This window comes from Notamacropus eugenii, chromosome 4, assembly GCF_028372415.1.
Source record: "Notamacropus eugenii isolate mMacEug1 chromosome 4, mMacEug1.pri_v2, whole genome shotgun sequence".
Lineage (NCBI taxonomy): Eukaryota > Metazoa > Chordata > Mammalia > Diprotodontia > Macropodidae > Notamacropus > Notamacropus eugenii.
In genome coordinates this window covers 59,278,045-59,295,847 of record NC_092875.1, presented here as the reverse complement: position 1 = coordinate 59,295,847, position 17,803 = coordinate 59,278,045, and the positions used below count along the sequence as shown (strand labels likewise).

Genomic DNA, 17,803 nt, shown 5'->3' with positions numbered 1-17,803 from the left:
TTAAGTATTATTTTCTAGAAGCATTGTGGTTACAAATACAAGCAAAAAAGACAATTTCTAACCCTTCCCTCAAGGAGCTTAAATACGAATGGAAGAAGGCAACAAATACAGACGTTCTGGAATTTGAGGGGTTTGAGTGGCCAGGAGGTGAAATCTAGAGAGTGAGAAGTGAGCACAATCAAAGTGAGCATAGTGTAGGTGCCAGAGATGGTGAAATGGTGGTCCAGGCCAAGCACCCCAAAATCAGAAGAAAAGGTCCTGTAGGAGAGGCATCTCTATGGTGAGAAGGCCACTGATGAGAAGGTGAAATCCAGAGTATGAGGAGTGTGGCTGGGAGAAGAATGAATTTCAGAATTTGACTTTCAGTATCTAAAAATAATCCCATTTTACAGTGGGATGAATCCCAAATTATCTTTGTCTTGTCTTTCCCAAGCTTGCTGACAACAAAGTTGTCCATGGACATTTGGCACCTGGAAGTACCAAGAAAGGACTTGAAGATTCTAGATATGAAGGGAGAAGAGGCCAGAACAGTAGTATTTAGAAAGAAGTGATGTGTGCATGCTACAGCTCATTCCAAGTAAGATTACAGGATCTAAACTGGAAGGAACCTCAGAGATCATCTAATCGAGCCCATTCTCTGAAACCATTAGGTAAAAGAAGTAAGAGTATCTACATTAGATACCTTGGTGGGACCATAATCACTGTCCTCAAAATATCTAAAGATTTTCATATGGAAGAGGCCTCAGACTTATTAGGTGACCCCAAGAGCTAGGTATCTAGAGTCCTAGATTCTGGTCATGCCTCTGTCGCTCCTTCTTCTTCTGTGGTGTTCTGAGCTCCTTCCTCCCTCTGGACTTCTGCTCCTTCATTTGGAAAATGAACAACTTAAACGGACAAGTATGGTGGTGTGATTGTGAGGATTTGCTGACAAGCAAGGAAGGGGAGGGGAGCTATTTTTTAACTTAGGTCTAAGAGTTTTTTCCTAAATGATAGAATTAATGAGTTCACTGACCTAGATTAGAAAGACCCTTTCATCACAACTGATGGCCAGCAGTGAGTACCTGAGAGGAAGTCTGACAATACCTGTTGAATCTACTCATTCAATTTTATTAAACATTTCAAAATGACTACTATATGCTGAAAGGATGTAAGTTTCTTGAGGGAAGAGGCTTTCATTTTTGTCTTTATATTTCCAGTACCTGGAACATAGTTAATACTTTATAAATGTTTGTTGATTGATTACAGGATCTTCTACTGTTCTGCAGAGGAGATTTCTTTTTAATTCGATACAAATCTACATAAGGCGTATAGTAACACTTAAAAGGGCTATAAGAATGTCAGCTATTATTAATAAAAGGCAATTGATAAGAACTCTCCCAAAACTGTTCATTAACAGTATTTAAAAATAACAAAAAAAGTTTTATTTATAATAACAAACTATGTGTCCAATGATTGGCTAGCTGAACAAATAATTCTACATGCATATAATGGAAAATTATTAGGCCATAAAGAGTGTCAAATGTAGAGAATTCAGAGAATTATAAGACTCATATGAAGTGATACAGAGTGAAGGAAGCAGAGACAAAAGAACAACATATGCAATGAGAGTAAATACAATTAACACTGGAGAAGCAGTAAAATTCTGGTAAAAAACAACGGTCAATGTAATACTGCCCAAGTTAAAGGACACACCTTACATTTCTGTTAATAATCAATAAACTTACTTTTCTTCTCCAGGGAATGTACTTTGTGGAGGGATGTGGTTGGGTATTTACTGGGAATTATATGCAGCATCAAAAAAGATGTCAAATAATTTATTTAAGCCAAATTGAAGTACTGTAAGAAAGGTACTAGAACACTAAAAGTCAGAATGAACTAAGACTGTCAAGGAAAGCTAAGGACAACAAAAAAAGATTTTTAAAAGCTATACTGGAGAAAAGAGTTAAGAAGTATTCAATGTAGATGGGACAATGATAATGAATGGAGAGAAGACAATTATTCAACTAGGACCTTACTTCTGTTTCTGTGTTAAGGAGAATGGTCTTTGGACTGGAAAGGACAGAACAAATGGAGAGACACTGAAAGAGTGGTTAGCTGCCCTTGATGAGTTCAAGTGACCAGGCCCAGGTAAATTACATTCCAGGCTAATGAAAGAACTTTTGAATGCTATTTCTGAGCCACTATCAGTCATCTTTAAAGGATCAGGCAGAAGAAGAGGGGTGTTGGGGCTAGAGAAAGGCAAATGTCTCTTATTTTCATAAAAGGGAAAAGAGTAGAATATGAAACTCATTGTCCAATAAGCTTGACTTTGACTCCTAGAAAATTCTAGAATGTGTCACTGAAAGGGGTCTATCTTCAGGTGGTGAACATTTAGAAAAGAAAGTAGTAATCACAAAGTGTCACACTTTCACCAGAAACAGGTCATGCTAGACTAACTTCATTTCCTCTTTTGATAGGGTAGATCAGGGGACTGTGATAGATACAGTTTACTTCTCTGCATTTGATGAAGACTCTCATGCTATTTTTGAAGGCAAGATGGAGAAGTATGGGCTTGGCAGTAACACAATTAGAAGGATTTGGAACTGGCTGAATGGCCATACCCAAAGCACAGTAAAAGACTCTCTACTGCAGTGTCCATTGAATCTGTGCTTGGCTTTGTAATATTGGACATTTTCATCAATAATCTGGAAAACGGTGCACATGGCACACTTATGAAATAAGCACAAAGCACAAAGCTAGGAGAGACAGCCAATAGGTTAAATGGCAGAGCTAGGAATCCAAAAAAATACTTGACAGTCTAAGACACTGGGCTAAATTTAATAAGATGAAATTTAACAGATTAATGCAAAGTCTTCCACTTGGGTTTAAAAAGGTCAGCTACTCAAGCTGGAAGAGGCACGGCTAAGCAACAGTTCATATGAAAAAGATCTTGTGGTTTTAGTGGGCTGCAAGCTGAATATATGAGTCAACAGGGTGACAGGACAGCCGAATGATGTTAAACTAAGAAGCACGGGTATTCAGAAAGGGGGAGCAGATAGATATTCTCTGCTGAGTTTACTCTGTTTTGGTCAGACCATATTTGGAGTACTGTTTGATTTTGCACGCCATGTTTTAAGAAGGGCATTAACAAGCTGGAAAATGCCCCAGGGAGGGGGAAAAAGAACTGTGAAGGACCTTGAATGCACATCAGGGGATGACTGGTTGGAGGAACAAGGGCTCTTTAGCCTGGAGAAGAGCTTTAGGAGGGATAGGACGGTTGTCTTCTACTATCTGAATGGCAGTTACTTGGGAAGAAATACTTGTTCTGTTTAGACCCAGGAAAGAGACCTAAGGACAACGTGGAAGCTGCAAAGAAGCCATTTCAGTCTGGACCCTAACGACGAGAGCTGGCCCGAAGCGCGGCGGAACCCACTAAGACGGAGACGGCTGGAAGATCGGCGGCCTGGGACGCCAGGTCAGCACCGGGGGGGACGGCACTCACCACACAGCCCAGGGCCTCCACAGCCCGGCACCACCCTACTTTTTCACGCGTTCTTCCCCCCTCCACCATCGGAGCTCCGGTCGGACAGGGCCCCTCGCCCTGCGGCGGCACCGTGGCTTCTGCCCTCTCATCCCTATGGCCTGAGGGCCCAGTCAGGCGCCTTCGCTCTGTGCGTCTCTAAGGCACTGAACGTGGACCTTGGCACCATTACCACCAGGGCATTTTCTCTCTCTCCTAGCCCTGCCCGGCGCCCTCCTCCAGAGGAGCGCGCTGGGGCGAGAAGGGCGCCGGCTGGGTCGTGGGAGGCCCTGGGTTCAAATGCCATCGGATGCTCCGCGTCTGAACCGTGACGCCCCTTCCAGCTCGACGTCTGGGGTCCCACGGCAGAGCTGGCACTGCCTCTTGCCCATCTTCGGTATCCCCAGAGTTTAGCCCAGGGCCTGGCACACTGTAAAGTGCTCGTGGATGGCATGGGCTGCCCCGGGGCTGGGGCTGCCACCAGGACAGGCAAGGCGGCGGTCAAACACTGACAGGGTGACAGGGACCGCGAGCGGGTGGGGGAAGTCCCCGCCCCTGCCTTGGGGAGGGGCCGTTACCAGGCAACGCGGAGGGGGGAAGCGGCGCGGACCGAGGCCAGGTTTCCCTACCTTGCCCTTTAGGTCTAGCACATACACGGCGCTGGCCGACATGGCGGCGGCGGCGGCAGCGGCGGGGAGGGGGCGAGGTGGAGGGCGAGGCGCGGCAGCAAGAGAGGCGGCGGCACCGGGGCGAGCAGGCGGGCGCACCCGACCCGCGGCACCTCACTTCCACTTCCGCCCTGGAACCGTTATGTCCGGCTTGGGAAACGGCCTTTGGCCTCTGGCGCACGCGCAGGGGAGGGAGGGCATGGGCGTCCGCTCCGTGCGCGCGCCGCCGAGGCGCAGGCGCACTGAGCTCCGATGAAGCCATGCGTCCTCCCAGAGCTCAGGCGGCAGCGAGCTCAGGCGGCGGCCCAGCCCTGGGGCCGAGGGGGAAACCTCGAGAGGGAGGAGATGGAGGAGACGGAGAGTGACGGAGCCTGCCAGGCCCCGCAGATAGTCATAATATCCGTAACGGTGGCGCCGGAGGGCAGCTTAGAACTAGAACGTCAGAGCCGGGAGGGCCCCTAGAACAGGGAACGTCAGAGTTAGGAGGGGCCCCTGAACTGAGAACGTCAGGCCCGGAGGGGCCCCTGGGGCAGGGAACATCTGGGCCGGGAGGGGCCCCTGGGGCAGGGAACATCTGGGCCGGGAGGGGTCCCTGGGGCAGGGAACGTCAGACCCGGAGGGGCCCCTAGAACAGAGAACGTCAGGCCCGGAGGGGCCCCTGAGGCAGGGAACATCTGGGCCGGGAGGGGTCCCTGGGGCAGGGAACATCTGGGCCGGGAGGGGCCCCTAGAACAAGGCCCCTGGAGCATAGAATGGGGGAGCTAAGAGGGCCCTTAGAACAGATTCCAAGAGACCATTAAACTTGCCTGGGGTCACAGAGCCTGTGTCAAAGCGGGGATTTGAACCCAGGGTCTTCCCGGGTCCAAAGACAGGCCCTGCATCGCCCGCTCCATCCCACTGCTCTCTTAACTTGGATTCCTTGCTCAGTCCCTTACTGAACTCACATGGCGGTCCTGGAAACCCCCCGAACCCCGTGTCACCACCTTCCCCTCAGACCTCACAGAGCCCTCTCTCCAGTAGACTTCTCTCCTAAGATTACATTGTTGAATTTCCTTTACTGGGCTTTGGGCCCTACGAAGGCAGGGGCCTGTTTCCATTTACACTTCTAATTTTCCCCATATGGAAGGCAATAAAAGCAAACATTTACATAGCACTTACTGTGTACGTGCCAGGCACTGGCTAAGCACTTTACCATTATTACCTCACAACCACCCTGGGAGGCAGACGCTATCATCATCCCCGTCTTACAGATGAGGAAACTAAGGCAAACAGGTCAGATAACCTGCCCAGACTCCTACACCTAACATCTAAGGTTGCATTTGAGATCGGGTCTTCCTGACTCCCGGCCTAGCAGTCTGCATTATGGGTCCACATAATATTTGTTGAAAACACAGATTCTGGAGCTGCGAGTGACTACAGCATTGTGGCTGAGAGCACCAGAGGTGGAGGCAGTGGGAGGGGGGCGGAGGTGTGGGGGGGAAGTGAGGAGAGCCTTGGGCTTGGATCAGCATCAAACACTTACTAGCGGTGTGAGCCTGGGCAAGTCATTTAACCTCTGCTTGCCTCGGTTTCCTTAGTTGTAAAATGGGGATAGTAATAGGGTTGTGGAGAGGATTAAAGGAGATATTTGTAAAATCACTTAGCATAGTGCCTTGCACATAGTAGGTGCTTAATACTTGTTCTCTCCCCTCCTCCCTTCTGCAGCAGGGATCCTTAATACAGAGTCCATGGATAGTTTCAGAGGGCCTGTAAAGTTAGACGGAAACAAATTACATTTTTATTTCAATGTTTCTTTTGTAATCCTACATTTTTTATTGTATGCATTTGAGAACATTTTTATTTTATTGTTGGGTCTCCTGTCTTGTTCTGGCAATGACCACTGCTGACCAGCAGGAAAACTTTCTTTGCCCTGCTCCATTTCTGTCCTGGATCGGGGTCACCCCCTCCTTAGGCAGCCTGGTGTCCTTCCTCATCCTCCTCCCCTCCCTTGCCCCGAGGGCTCATGATCTTGGTGCTGATCATAGTGTAGATATCCTGATCAACTTCAGCTCCACTGCAAGCTCGGAACACCTGAGCGCAAGCAATCTACCAGCCACACCCTCCCCAGTAGTGTGGAGGGCAGGCCTGTGGAACCTCACTTGGATAAATTATGATTGAGAAGGAGTCCATAGGCTTCATCATAGGATCCATGACTCCTGCTCCTTTATCCTGCTCAGCAGAATAAACTTTATCTTTACCAGTGACTATCCACATTTCAATTCAAATAAACAAGCACTTTTGTACAAGACCCTTACCTTTATCCCAAGCTGTTTTTCTGTCCTTCACCAGGTCAGTCTTCTCTGGTCCCAGATAACTAGTAATCAGTATCTTAAATGCTGCCTCATTCCTCGACAGAGAAGGATGGAGAGGAACCCATGCCCTGAGGTCAGAAGGCAGGAGATGTATTACCAGGTTTTGTATCCTCAGGCTTGAAGTAGTTCTTGCCCAGGCCCACCACTATCAACTCCAGTAGCAGAAGCTAGATCCCATGTATACCAGATTACTTATAGCACAACTTTTTTTTTGTGGTAGCAGAGAAGTAGAAACAAAATGGACATCCACTGAGGAATGTCTGAGGAGATGGCCAGGTGGCACAGTGGATAAAGTATTGGGGTCAGAAAGTTCAATTCTAGCTTCAGAAACTTACTAGCTATGTGACCTAGGGCAAGACACTAATTCTGTCTGCCTCAGTTTCCTCAACCATAAAATAAGGGTAAATCACATGTACCTCCCAGGGCTGTTGTGAGAATCAAATGAGATATCTGATAAAAACCCTTAGCAAGTGCTTGGTACATAGTAGGCACTTAATAAATGTTTGTTCCCTCTCCCCCTTTTTCACTAACTTACCTCCACACTAGGATTACATATTCTCCCCTTAGCTTCTCAATCCCTTATTTCCTTTAAAATTTAGCTCAAGCCCCACTTCCTAGAAGAAGCCTTTCTTGATCCCTGCAGCTGCTGGTCTCTTCCCCTCAGAAGTTAGCTGTTTTTTTGTGTATGCTTCTGCATGTACGTGTCATCTCCTTGATAGAACTGGAAGCTTTCTGAGAGCAGGGATTGTTTTACCTTGTGCCTAGTGCCTAGTAGGTGCTTAGCAAATATTTTGTGATTGAATGGCTAAAGAAATTGTAGGTTGTGAATCTAATGGAATATTATTGTAAGAAATGATGTGGAATTCAGAGAAACATGGGAATATTTGTATGTAGTGTGCAGTGAAGAAAGCAGAACCAGGAAAATCATCTATACCTTGACTACAATCAATCAGTCAACAAGCAACAAGCATTTATTAAAAGCACTAAGCTTGGTGCCAGGAACATAGAGACAAACATGAAGCAATCCCGGTCCTTAAGAAGCCTACAATTCTATGGGGAAGACTACACAGATATTAATAAGTATATACCCAAAATAAATACAATATAATTTTTTTTGAGATTAAGGTCCTAGGAAGTAGGGGCTGGGGCAGGGTGGGGCAGAATTGAGAATCTATAAAGGCTTCACTTAGAAAGTGTAATTTGAATAGTTTTGAAGGGCACAAGATCATAAGAGGCACAGGTGTAGCATGGGAAATAGCAAATGCCAAGTCATGGAGAGGATAGGGGCTATGTGTGGGAGAATAGCATGGTGGCCAGTTTGGCTGGACTGTACCATGTAGGAAGTGGAGTAATATGCCATTCTAAGGAACTAAATAATAAATACACCAAACCCCTCATGTTATGCCATAAATTTCTTCAAATGGGTGAATGCTTTATATATAAAAGATCATTATATCATAAAAAAGAGAAGACTAAAAGGTTGTATCTTTCTCAACTTACCTTTTCAACAGGTTAGGGAGAGAATTCATAACCACACAAAGGTTATAAATTTAGAGGTAAAGGGACCCTACATTTTTCAGATGAGGTCACTTGAAGCCCCGAGTGACTTGTCCAAAGCCACATTGGTAAAGTAAAACCAGAATTTGAACTCAGATCCACCTTTTCTTCCTGCTGTCATGCTGTCTCTCAAGGGACAGAGATTATAAAAGACAATTTTGATTACGTCAAATTATAAAGCTTATGCCCCACAAAACCAATGCTGCTTAATCTAAAAGAGACTATGGAATGGGGAAAAAATACCTTAGTATCAGGGATTTCTGGTAAAAATCTGACATTCAAAATGTACATGGAATTGACTCAAATATATTATCCAAAAGACATGTGGCTAAAGGCTGCGAATAATCTTTGAAAGAAATGCAAATCGTTAACAACTATATAAGAAATGTTCTAAGACATGAGTAAAGTTGTTCACTCCCTTCCTAATGAAATAAAATGAAAAAGCAAATTAAAACATCTGAGGTATTATCTCATACCTACCAAACTGGCTAAGCTGGAAAAAGGGCAGAAGCAGTCAGTATAGGAAGGGCTGTTCACCAATGCACTGATGAAATTGAACTTATTCAATCTTCCTGGAAAACAATTTTGAATGATGTTAAAAAAAAAAAAAAAAGTCAAACTGATAAGTACACTAATCTAGTGTTTGATAAACCCAAAGATCTCAGCTATTGGAGCAAGAACTCACTATTTGACAAAAAATGCTGGAAAAACCTGGAAAGCAGTCTGGCAGAAACTATACACAGACCAACATCTCATACTGAATACCAAGAAAAACTCTGAATATGTATGTGGTTTAGATGTAAAAGGTGATATAAGCAAATTAGGAGAGCACAGTTCTATTGATAGTAAGAGTTCATGACTAAACAAGAGACAAAGAAGCTCACATGAGGTAAAATGAGTATTTTTAATTACATTAAATTAAAAACATACAGCTAGAGCTTTTTTTCAAAAGGAAAGCAGGAAACGGGAAAATTTTTGAGATAAAGGTTTTATTTCTATGGCATATAGGGAACTGAGCCAAATTTATAAAAATAAATGCCATTCCCCAATTGCTAAGTGGTCAAAGGATATAACAGGTAATTTTCAGAAGAAATCAAAGTTATCAAGTCATATTAAAATGTCTTAATGATTTTACAAAAACATGGAAAAAGATTTGCACGAAATAATGAAGAGCAATGTGAGCAAAGGGAATACTGTATACAGTAACAGTAATAACTGTTTTAAGAATGACAGTGACTGAATAAGTTTTTATGACTATTATAAATACCCAAACTATAAAGGACATATGACGAAAGATGTTATCTGCATCCAGAAAAAGAACTGATGAATACTGAATAATTTTACGTGTGTGTGTGTGTGTGTGTGTGTGTGTGTGTGTGTGTGTGTGTGATGGTAGCCTTCTCTAGGGCAGGTGAAGGAAGAAAAAAAATTTATATAACTATTATTTATTTAAAAGGAACAGCAAATTGTACATGAATGATTTGCAGTTTTGTGTGCAATCACCCTTATTACAGTTATGGAAATGCTTGGTTTATTCCATAAATTAAAAACAAAATGGAAAGAAATGTCTTAAATCATTAATAATTAGAGAAATATAAATTAAAACAGCTCTGAGGTACACCACCTAATATCCCCCAGACTGGCTAATAGAAAAATGACAAGTGCTGGAGTGGATGTGGAAAAATAGGGACATGAATGCTCCATTGGTGGAGCTGTGAATTAGTCCAATCATTCTGGAGAATAATTTCAACTATGTTCAATGGGTCAATCAAACTGTGCATACCCTTTGATCTACCAATATCACTACTAGGTCTGTATCCCAGAGATCAAAGGAAAAGGAGTCATGTACAAAAGTACTTACGGCAGCTCTTTTTTGTGGTGGCAAAGAATTGGAAACTGCCAGGATGGCCATCAAATGGGGAATGGCTGAACAAGTTATATGTACAGTACATGTATATGTACTGTATTTGATTGCAATGGAATACTATTATGCTATGAGTATGAGGAGGGTGGTTTCAGAAAAACCCAGGAAGACCTATGTAAATTAATGCAGAAGGAAGTGAACAGATCTAAATCATTGCACGTAGTAACAGCAACATTGTAATGATGATCAAATTTGAAACTTAATAACTCTCATCAATACAACGATCCCCAACAATTCCAAAAGATTCATGATAAAAAAAATGTTATCTTACCTATAGAATGAGAACTGATGGACTCTGAGTGCAGGCTGAAGTCTATCTTTTTCTGCATGACTTCCTATGCATAATGGGTGAGGGGAAATCAAACTATTCATATGCATAAATTTAATGTGGGGAGGCATTGTGACACATTAGAAAGAACTCTGACTATGGTCAGGGGGCCCAGGTTCAAATCAAACCTCTTAACGTTTACCACCTGTGTATCATTGGGAAGTCACATAACTTCTCCCTGACTTCAGTTTCTTCAGAAGAAAGGTGGATTAAATGAACCCTAAAGTCCCTTTGACCTCTAGATCTGATTGTTCTCCCTCTTCTTCCCACCCATCAGCAAGCAGAGATCCTAGCAGCAGCCTCTAGGCCGCAGGTTCCCTCATCTGTTAGTTTCTAGAAAATTGTTCCTACGCATATAAAAGTATTTATAGCAATACTTTATAATAGCAAAAAGTTGGAAATAAAGTTGTCTCTGGATTGGGGAATGACTGAACAAAATCATGGTATAAGACTGTAATTTATATTCTTTATTCATTTCCTTATTGTGCCATAAGGATTGAATATAAGAACTTTTGAGAAACATGGAAAAACCTGTGTTAAAGGATTGGAACAATGCACGTGGGATATACATGAAGACAATAACGTAAATGAAAATATCACTAAAAGAGTTCAAGAAAACTCAGATCAAATATAATGGACATTGTTGTTCTGGATAGCTGAAGTTAAAACACAAGTTCATATTCTTTGTTAAAAAACAAAGTTTCTTAACAGTTGTTAAGTAATTTGGACTAGGTCTATTAGTCAGTCACTGTATCAAAAAGTTTGACTTAACTGCCTTTTTTGGTGGGGAGGGGGAAGATACAATGGCATTTGTGGGAAAGGGAACCATGGTGTACATGTACATGTTTGTTGTGAAGTTAAATAGTTGTGTAAAAAGAGGTAGAGCCAAGATGGTGGGGCAGTAGGAATAGATATAGTGAGGTCCCAAACTCCTCCAAACAGATGCAGAAAATGCACCAGAATGAATCCTGATGGGGAAATACAAAAGTCCCAGTGAATGAGACAGACTAAGAGGGACACTGGGGACAGGTTATAGCCAGGTGGGGATGGGGTGGGGAGTTTAGCACCCAAGGGGGTGTGAATCCATAGGGGCCAACAAGTGCAGAGTTGCAGTAACAGGTACCAACTGGCAGTTTTGTCACCTACTTCCTGTTTCCATGTTACAGAATGAGGGAATTGTGTTTGAGTGGTTTTCCAGGGTAGGGAGTGGTTCAATGGTTGTTGGTTCTGGGCTGTGTCAGCAAGTTCAGAAGCAGCAGCTGCAGCACGGCTCAGATCCCAGGAGCAGAACAGGGTCTCAGTTCCAGCTTTTAGCCCAGTCTGAAGCCTGTAGAGGAAACACCAGAGCAGAAATCCCAGAACAAAAGAGAGCCTACAGTTCTGTCACTTTGAAGCTGCAGAACCTCCTGGATGGCTGACAGTGGCCGAGTCCAGTCAGCTCAGGGGACAACAATCTGACACTATACTGCATGTGGACACTCTGGGAGCCCTGAAGGCCTGGACAAACAGAATAAAGCAGCAGCAGGCCAGCCCAGAACTTCTCTCGGGCAGTGCGTGGAGCCTAGCCCTAACATACTCTTCACGTACTCTCCTTCAAGTCATGGGATCACAGATTTCAAGCTGGAAAATACCTTAGAAGTCACTGAGAACTACCTTCTCGTTTTACAGGTGAGGAAAATGACATTTAATGACTTTCCCAAGTTGGCACAATAAGAAGCAGATGAGACATGCAAAGTACAGCAAGCTAAGAGCAGCCTTGCTTCTCTAATCCTTCCTGATCCTGTATCCAAATGTGGAAGCAGCTCTGGGCTCCCAGACTATGGCTATAGAGCACAAACTGGCAGATTCTATCAAATTGGGAAGGCTTTGAATACAATCCCAGTGATTACCTATGAGCCTGTTGTCTGATATCCACCTAGTTTTGATAAGGAGAAGGCTTCCTCACTAGAAGGGTAGTCACCAAGTGATCACAGCAAACACTGGGTGGAGGGAGATCCTACACTCATGCAATCATTCTTTAACATATCCTTTAAAACACTTTACTATCTTCAAGTAGAAGAGTAATGAAATGATAACTGGCTATAATTAGCACCTTAGAGTCTGTTGGTACTGGCATAGCAAGTTTTTTTTTTTCTGTGGACAGTGTAATAAAAGTAACTGTTAGCTCTCACACTTTCCGAGTTGGACATCCTTATTAGTACGTAAGTTTCAATGACCTTGTATAAATAACTGAATTTTTTTAACCTAAAAGATTAGAAATTTAATGTGTCACAAAGAAACTTAAATAACCATGAGTCCCACTTTAATAAAGTGTGACAAGTTACTAACTTGATTACAGAGCGCCTTTAAAAATAGTCTTAGCAGGAAACATCCAAAAAAAAAAAGGGGGGGGAGGGAAAGCATTTACAGAACATGCCACAGTTATCCAGAACAAACACAGATGAACAAGAGTTCAGGGCCACACCACACAATGGTGCAGGAGTCTATTTTGTCCAGCTGACTTTGGGGATATCGTAATGTTCAGTGAGAGTATCTAAATGTCTGTTGAAGTCCTAGAAGGGAGGAAGAAAAGAAAATGCTTCACCACAAGACCAGAAAAGTTATACAAATCCCCTATCTCAGCTGCTACTTCCCAAAGTGTCCTCCTCTCCAATTAATATACTCTGTCCCCTTGATCCCCATCCTAACACAGGCTGGAAGCTCTTCCTTTTTGCTACCACAAATCCAGAAAGGGGCAGTGGCAAAATGGAAAAAACATGGGCTTTGGAGTCAGAAAACAGTTTCAAATTCTAATTCTGGGCCTTACAGTGTCACCCTGAATAAGTCTCTTTTCTACACTGTGAAATGGAAATAAATACTTGAGATATGTGCCATACCTGGCTATTATGGCTAAAGTGCATTAATTAGCCCCAAAGCACTTTATAAAGGTGAGCTATTGTTATCAATTACACCTCCCAGGAAATCCTCCTCCCTATTCACTATCTCCCTCATATTTACCTATTTGGTGAGCACTTATAATATGTTGGTTTGTAAGAATTCTCATCTAATCAAGCAACAAGCAAATCAAAGATAAATGCCTCTTCTCAAATCCTCCTGCATTCTACCATTACTTCCTGCCCAGTGAAGGTGTACAATGTATAGGACTCAGAAAGCTTGCTAAAACCTAGAGTTTCAAAGTATTTTATTGCTTGATAATTCTTACCTCCACCCTCTGCTTATGAGTTTTGGATGCTTTCTTTAAGATTCTTTCCATTTGCTTAAAGGAAAAAGAAAAAGAAAAAAGAAAGGTTATAAATTCACACATCCTAACCACCATCTGGACTCACTAAGAGCAGGGAGGTGTAGCTCTGGTGGAATTAATTGCCCTCTGTAACATTTTGAGTGGTTTCTTCAAATGTTACAGAGTGGCTATAATTAGACAATTTGACGTGCCGCTGACAACTGGCAGAAGAATGTTACATAGGGAGTTTGAAGGATTTTTAAGCACTGTAGTTATGCTATATTAAACAAGTTGTTTCTGAACAATACTGGGCAAGGGATAAAATGACAAAGCATGATGACACTTCCCTCTTAATCCTACCCCTACCTATTACACCATTCTCTACCTCTGGGAAACTCCACTGTTGTAAATAAACTGCTCCACATCCTCTCAAGAACATCACATGTAGAAGAAATCTCATGGATCATCTAGTTGTATCCACTTAATTCCAGAATGCGGTAACTGAAGCCCACAGAAGGTAAGTGACTTGTCCAAAGTTGCTCCTGGAACAAGTTACAAAGTATGGTGTTGTGTGCACTCTCCCTCCCCCTCCAGTACTATAGCTTTGGCCTCTGAAATGTCCTTCAAACATGGCTAGACAACTATTTCTCATACAAAGACTTGTCTGCACTAGGTGGCACAGTGGAAAAAGCACTGGACTTGGGAGTCAGAAAAGTCTGGACTTTAATTTCTATCTTTAGTTACCAGCTGTTGTGACTCTGGGCAAATCACTAGGGCTTTCTCAACCTCAATTTCCTTCTCTTTAAAAAGGGGTTAATAACTGCATCTACCTTGCAGGGTTGCAAAGATCAAATGCGATACTACAGTAAAGTGGTTTGCAAACCTTAGCACACCATATAAATACTTGCTATTCTCTGCTGTAGTATTTTTATGGTTCCATATTACCTACTGTGGTAGTCCAAAAAACTTTGCCTCTCTTTTGTAAGCCACCTCTGCTCTGAACAATCCTCCCCAAATGTCCTAGTCTTCTACTCCTTCCTAGGACCTTTTGTATCTGGAATCTCACATGATGAAGCTTCCAGGCCTTATGAAGCCATTTTTATTCTATTCCCACGATGATTATTCTTTTATGCCACATTTCCCTCAGCAACTGAGTATTTAGCTTGTGATAAATTGCCAGTATCTTCTTTGCTGTTAAGAGAATGGGATGCTGTGAAGTGGAAAGGGACAGAGGTACAGGAGCTGTCATTACTCTTGGAAAATCATATTCAATTCTCTACCATTGTGCAGCAGCTTCCGAGCAAAACAATGATCTAATTACTTACATAATGTTTGGGGAATTATTTTCATTGCTATAGAAAAAAAAGCTAAGGAATCCCAGTTTCCTACAGTGGTTGCTCAGGCTTTCACTTAGTGGTTTATGATCTAAAAATTATCTTAATATCAAAATAGGAAAATTTTCTGTTACAACCAGTACCTGAGCATAACTCCTTCCTAAAACCCAGCAACAATTTATAATAATCCCTAACTTATCTTGGACATGTATTAATCCAGCCCTCAAGAACTGATTGTACCGTAAGGCAGACCACTGTTCTTGGAAACAGCCTTCATGCTATTTGACACATATACAGTACTTTAAAGTTTGCAAAGGGCTTGGCATGTATTATCTTGTTTGGTCCTCCCAACTCTAAGATATCACAGCCAGTAAAGCAGGTATTACTTACAAATGACCCTCATTTTGCAGGTAAGGAAATTGAGGCTGAGAGGTGGAATCTGAACCCAGTATTTTCTTCCAAATTAAGCCTAATTCTGCCTGTCACTCACTGCCCCCCCTCCCCTGCTTCTATTTCTATCCTCTGAGGTAGGCAGAACATATAAAATCTCTCTTCCACATGACAACCTTTCAGATACCTTAAGGCTGCTACAATGTAACACTTTCCTCTTCCTCTCCACGTCCCCCTCCCCAGTATTCTGTTAAAAACACCCTCGGTTCCTTCCACCTTTCTCCACGATCTCCAGTCCCTTCAGGATCCCGGTCACTCTCTCTGCCTTCCCAATGTTCCTCATAAACTGTGGCTCTCGGAACCGAGCCAGTGAGAATCAGGCAGAAGTAAAGGGGATCTCTTCCCTCCCTCTTTGTTTAGCCGCCACCCAAGGCCTCAGAGCCGGGCTTCTTCACCCGGTTTGTGCCAGCCCCCCCGCCCCCCACGCCGTCTGGGGGAGGCGCCCTTCTCACAACATCACAAACCACCCAAGCTAAAACGCCTCCATGCCCACCCTCTTCTCCTGCATCTTCTCGTAGGCGATCTGCGCCGGGGTCCGCTTGTCCAGCCCCCTCCGCTTCTCCTCCTCGTTCTTCTTGCTCGTCACCATCTGCTCCAGGACCTTGCTCTTGTCCTTATCCTTCCTCTTCTTCCTGGGAGAGCAGACGGAAGGACGGTTGGACGGACGTACAGACCAGGTCCCCTTAGACGGGCCAGCTCCGGGCCTCGGACCCTGCCTCCCACCTTGCTCCAGTCTCCCCGGCGGCCCCGATGCTGCCGTAGCACTTACCGCTTCGTGACCCCCAGTTCCGACACCCCTTTAAGCTTCAGAGCGCTCCTCTGTACCTGCTCGTACTCCGCCATAGTCGCAACTTCCGCCCGACTCTGCTCTACCTCACTTCCTGTTTAGGGTCCACGCAAAGCACGACGGGAAAGACGCGAACCGCGCTTAGGGTGGGGTCCTTTATGTTCACGGACGCCAGGGCTAAGGAGAGAGTCCGCCTAGGGCGCCGCAGAGGATGTTGGGAAATTAGACTGTTCGCCTGCGCGGCCTCGCTGCAGAGGGAAGTGTCTTGGTGGCCCCCGCGGAGGACGGAAAATAGGCCGTGCGCCTGCGCAGACTGCTTGCGGCTAGAGGGAGGCGGAACGAACTTATATTCCCTTTGGAGAAAGACGGCGGAAACTGAGTCCTAAGTCAGGAGAGAGAAGTGACTGCGATCGTTCTTTGTGGAGGCCCGAACCCCGACGCTGCAGCTCTGCCGTTTGGGTGTTGTTCCGGATCCCCCCATTCACTTGATTTCCAGAAGCATTTGTTACGTCCTCAGACCCTTCCTAGCTGTGTGACCCTGGGCAAGTCACTTAACCCGGGACTGCCTCGCTTTCCTCTTCGTTACACGCACCCCCTTCTCAGGGTGGTTGCGGGCACGGTGCGCCTGGCACAAACGCTGGCGAAGGGTAGGATGGCGTGGCAGGCTCTGGGGACACCAAGACACGTGGGACGCTTCCCGGAGCATCGGGCCTTCCCCCATGGGTAGAGGCGCTGCATTCAAGGAAAGAAATCCCCCACGAGGGGCAGGCTCCCCTGGGGTCTGACGCCCGAGCTGAGCTAGGGTTTCCAGGGGGAGCTTGGGCTGAGGAGGGCGTTCGTGCCTTGCTTCTCGGGGGGTCATCCTGGCATGTCCTTGTTCTGAGCTTCTGTCCTCCCTCTCCCCCTAGCTGAGAGCCTGCCTTATGAGTCCCTGGCACAGGGGAGGTCATCCATGCCCCCTCCGTACTGGCCTCCTTGTTGAGCTCGACATCTTGTCCCTCTTTGCCTCTGCCTAAGTCACCTTTCATGTCTCAGTTTTTTTGTTTGCTGTTGTTGTGTCCCCAGCTCCTCGTGCAGTGGTTGCTTAATAAGTGCTTATGGAATGCAGTTTCATCTGTAGCAGACTCTCCTCTTCTAACAATGCAGATCTGTCGCTGTTCTGCAGTCTTATAGAAGAGAAGGGAATCTAAATTTTTCCAGGCAGCATGATACCGGAATTGAACCAATTAAGAAGGAAAGATTTCTTGGGCCTTGGGGTTTCTTCCAGAGTAAGCCCAAGTTTGAAAGGGAATGGATCTGGCCTTCCAGAGAGAAGGGGAAATTCCTGAGTTGTGTATCTCTTGGGGGAAAAACAGGAATTGCTCATATGATCCCAACAGCTTCAAGTGAATTAAAGGTGTTTTGTGGGAGAGGAAGAAGTTGAGACTTGCCTCCCACTATTACCATGAATTATTTCAACAGGTCAAGTCTGACTGGAATGGGGAAGCACCGTATCCCCAGAATATGTTTGCTTCCTGTAGGAAGGCCAGAACAGTGACACAATCTGAGAAGGCCTGTGTTGAAACCTGTTGGAGAGGTTCACTGTTGGAATCCTTCCCCACTGGCAATTCCAAGTTTAAATCTCTTCTGAGAAAAGTTTATTGGCTATTGTGAGGGCTTTATCTTTTCTGCATGAATTTATGGGA

The 17,803-nt window shown here is 44.5% G+C and overlaps 2 protein-coding genes across 7 annotated transcripts in view; both read right to left on the bottom strand.

Moving 5' to 3' along the window:
• Window positions 1–6,570, bottom strand: part of AP1M1 (adaptor related protein complex 1 subunit mu 1) — a 28,296-nt gene extending 21,726 nt beyond the window's left edge. The window contains exon 1 of one of the 5 annotated variants that reach the window (XM_072601240.1): window positions 6,462–6,570. Coding sequence is in view for 2 of the 5 variants with exons in the window: in XM_072601238.1 (XP_072457339.1) it covers window positions 3,482–3,550 (69 nt within the window). In the remaining 3 variants the exon portion in view is untranslated. Of the gene's footprint in view, window positions 1–3,481; window positions 3,590–4,128; window positions 4,345–4,973; window positions 5,324–6,461 lie in introns of those variants that run through there. The other 4 variants (XM_072601244.1, XM_072601243.1, XM_072601239.1 and 1 more) reach the window with 4 other exon arrangements.
• Window positions 6,571–12,561: 5,991 nt separating this feature from the next.
• On the bottom strand, window positions 12,562–16,384 carry FAM32A (family with sequence similarity 32 member A). 2 transcript variants are annotated; one of them, XR_011965493.1, is made up of 5 exons: window positions 16,101–16,355; window positions 15,825–15,963; window positions 13,933–14,089; window positions 13,530–13,583; window positions 12,608–12,879 (listed from the first exon to the last, which is right to left on the bottom strand). XR_011965493.1 is itself a non-coding variant. In XM_072601246.1 (4 exons), the coding sequence occupies exons 1-4, from the start codon at window positions 16,172–16,174 to the stop codon at window positions 12,811–12,813; spliced, it is 336 nt and encodes a 111-aa protein (XP_072457347.1). In that variant the 5' UTR covers window positions 16,175–16,384; the 3' UTR covers window positions 12,562–12,810. The 2 variants fall into 2 exon arrangements, 1 of the variants encoding a protein (XP_072457347.1); XM_072601246.1 differs by lacking the exon at window positions 13,933–14,089 and having other exon boundaries at window positions 12,562–12,879; window positions 16,101–16,384.
• Between the last annotated feature and the right edge of the window lie 1,419 nt (window positions 16,385–17,803).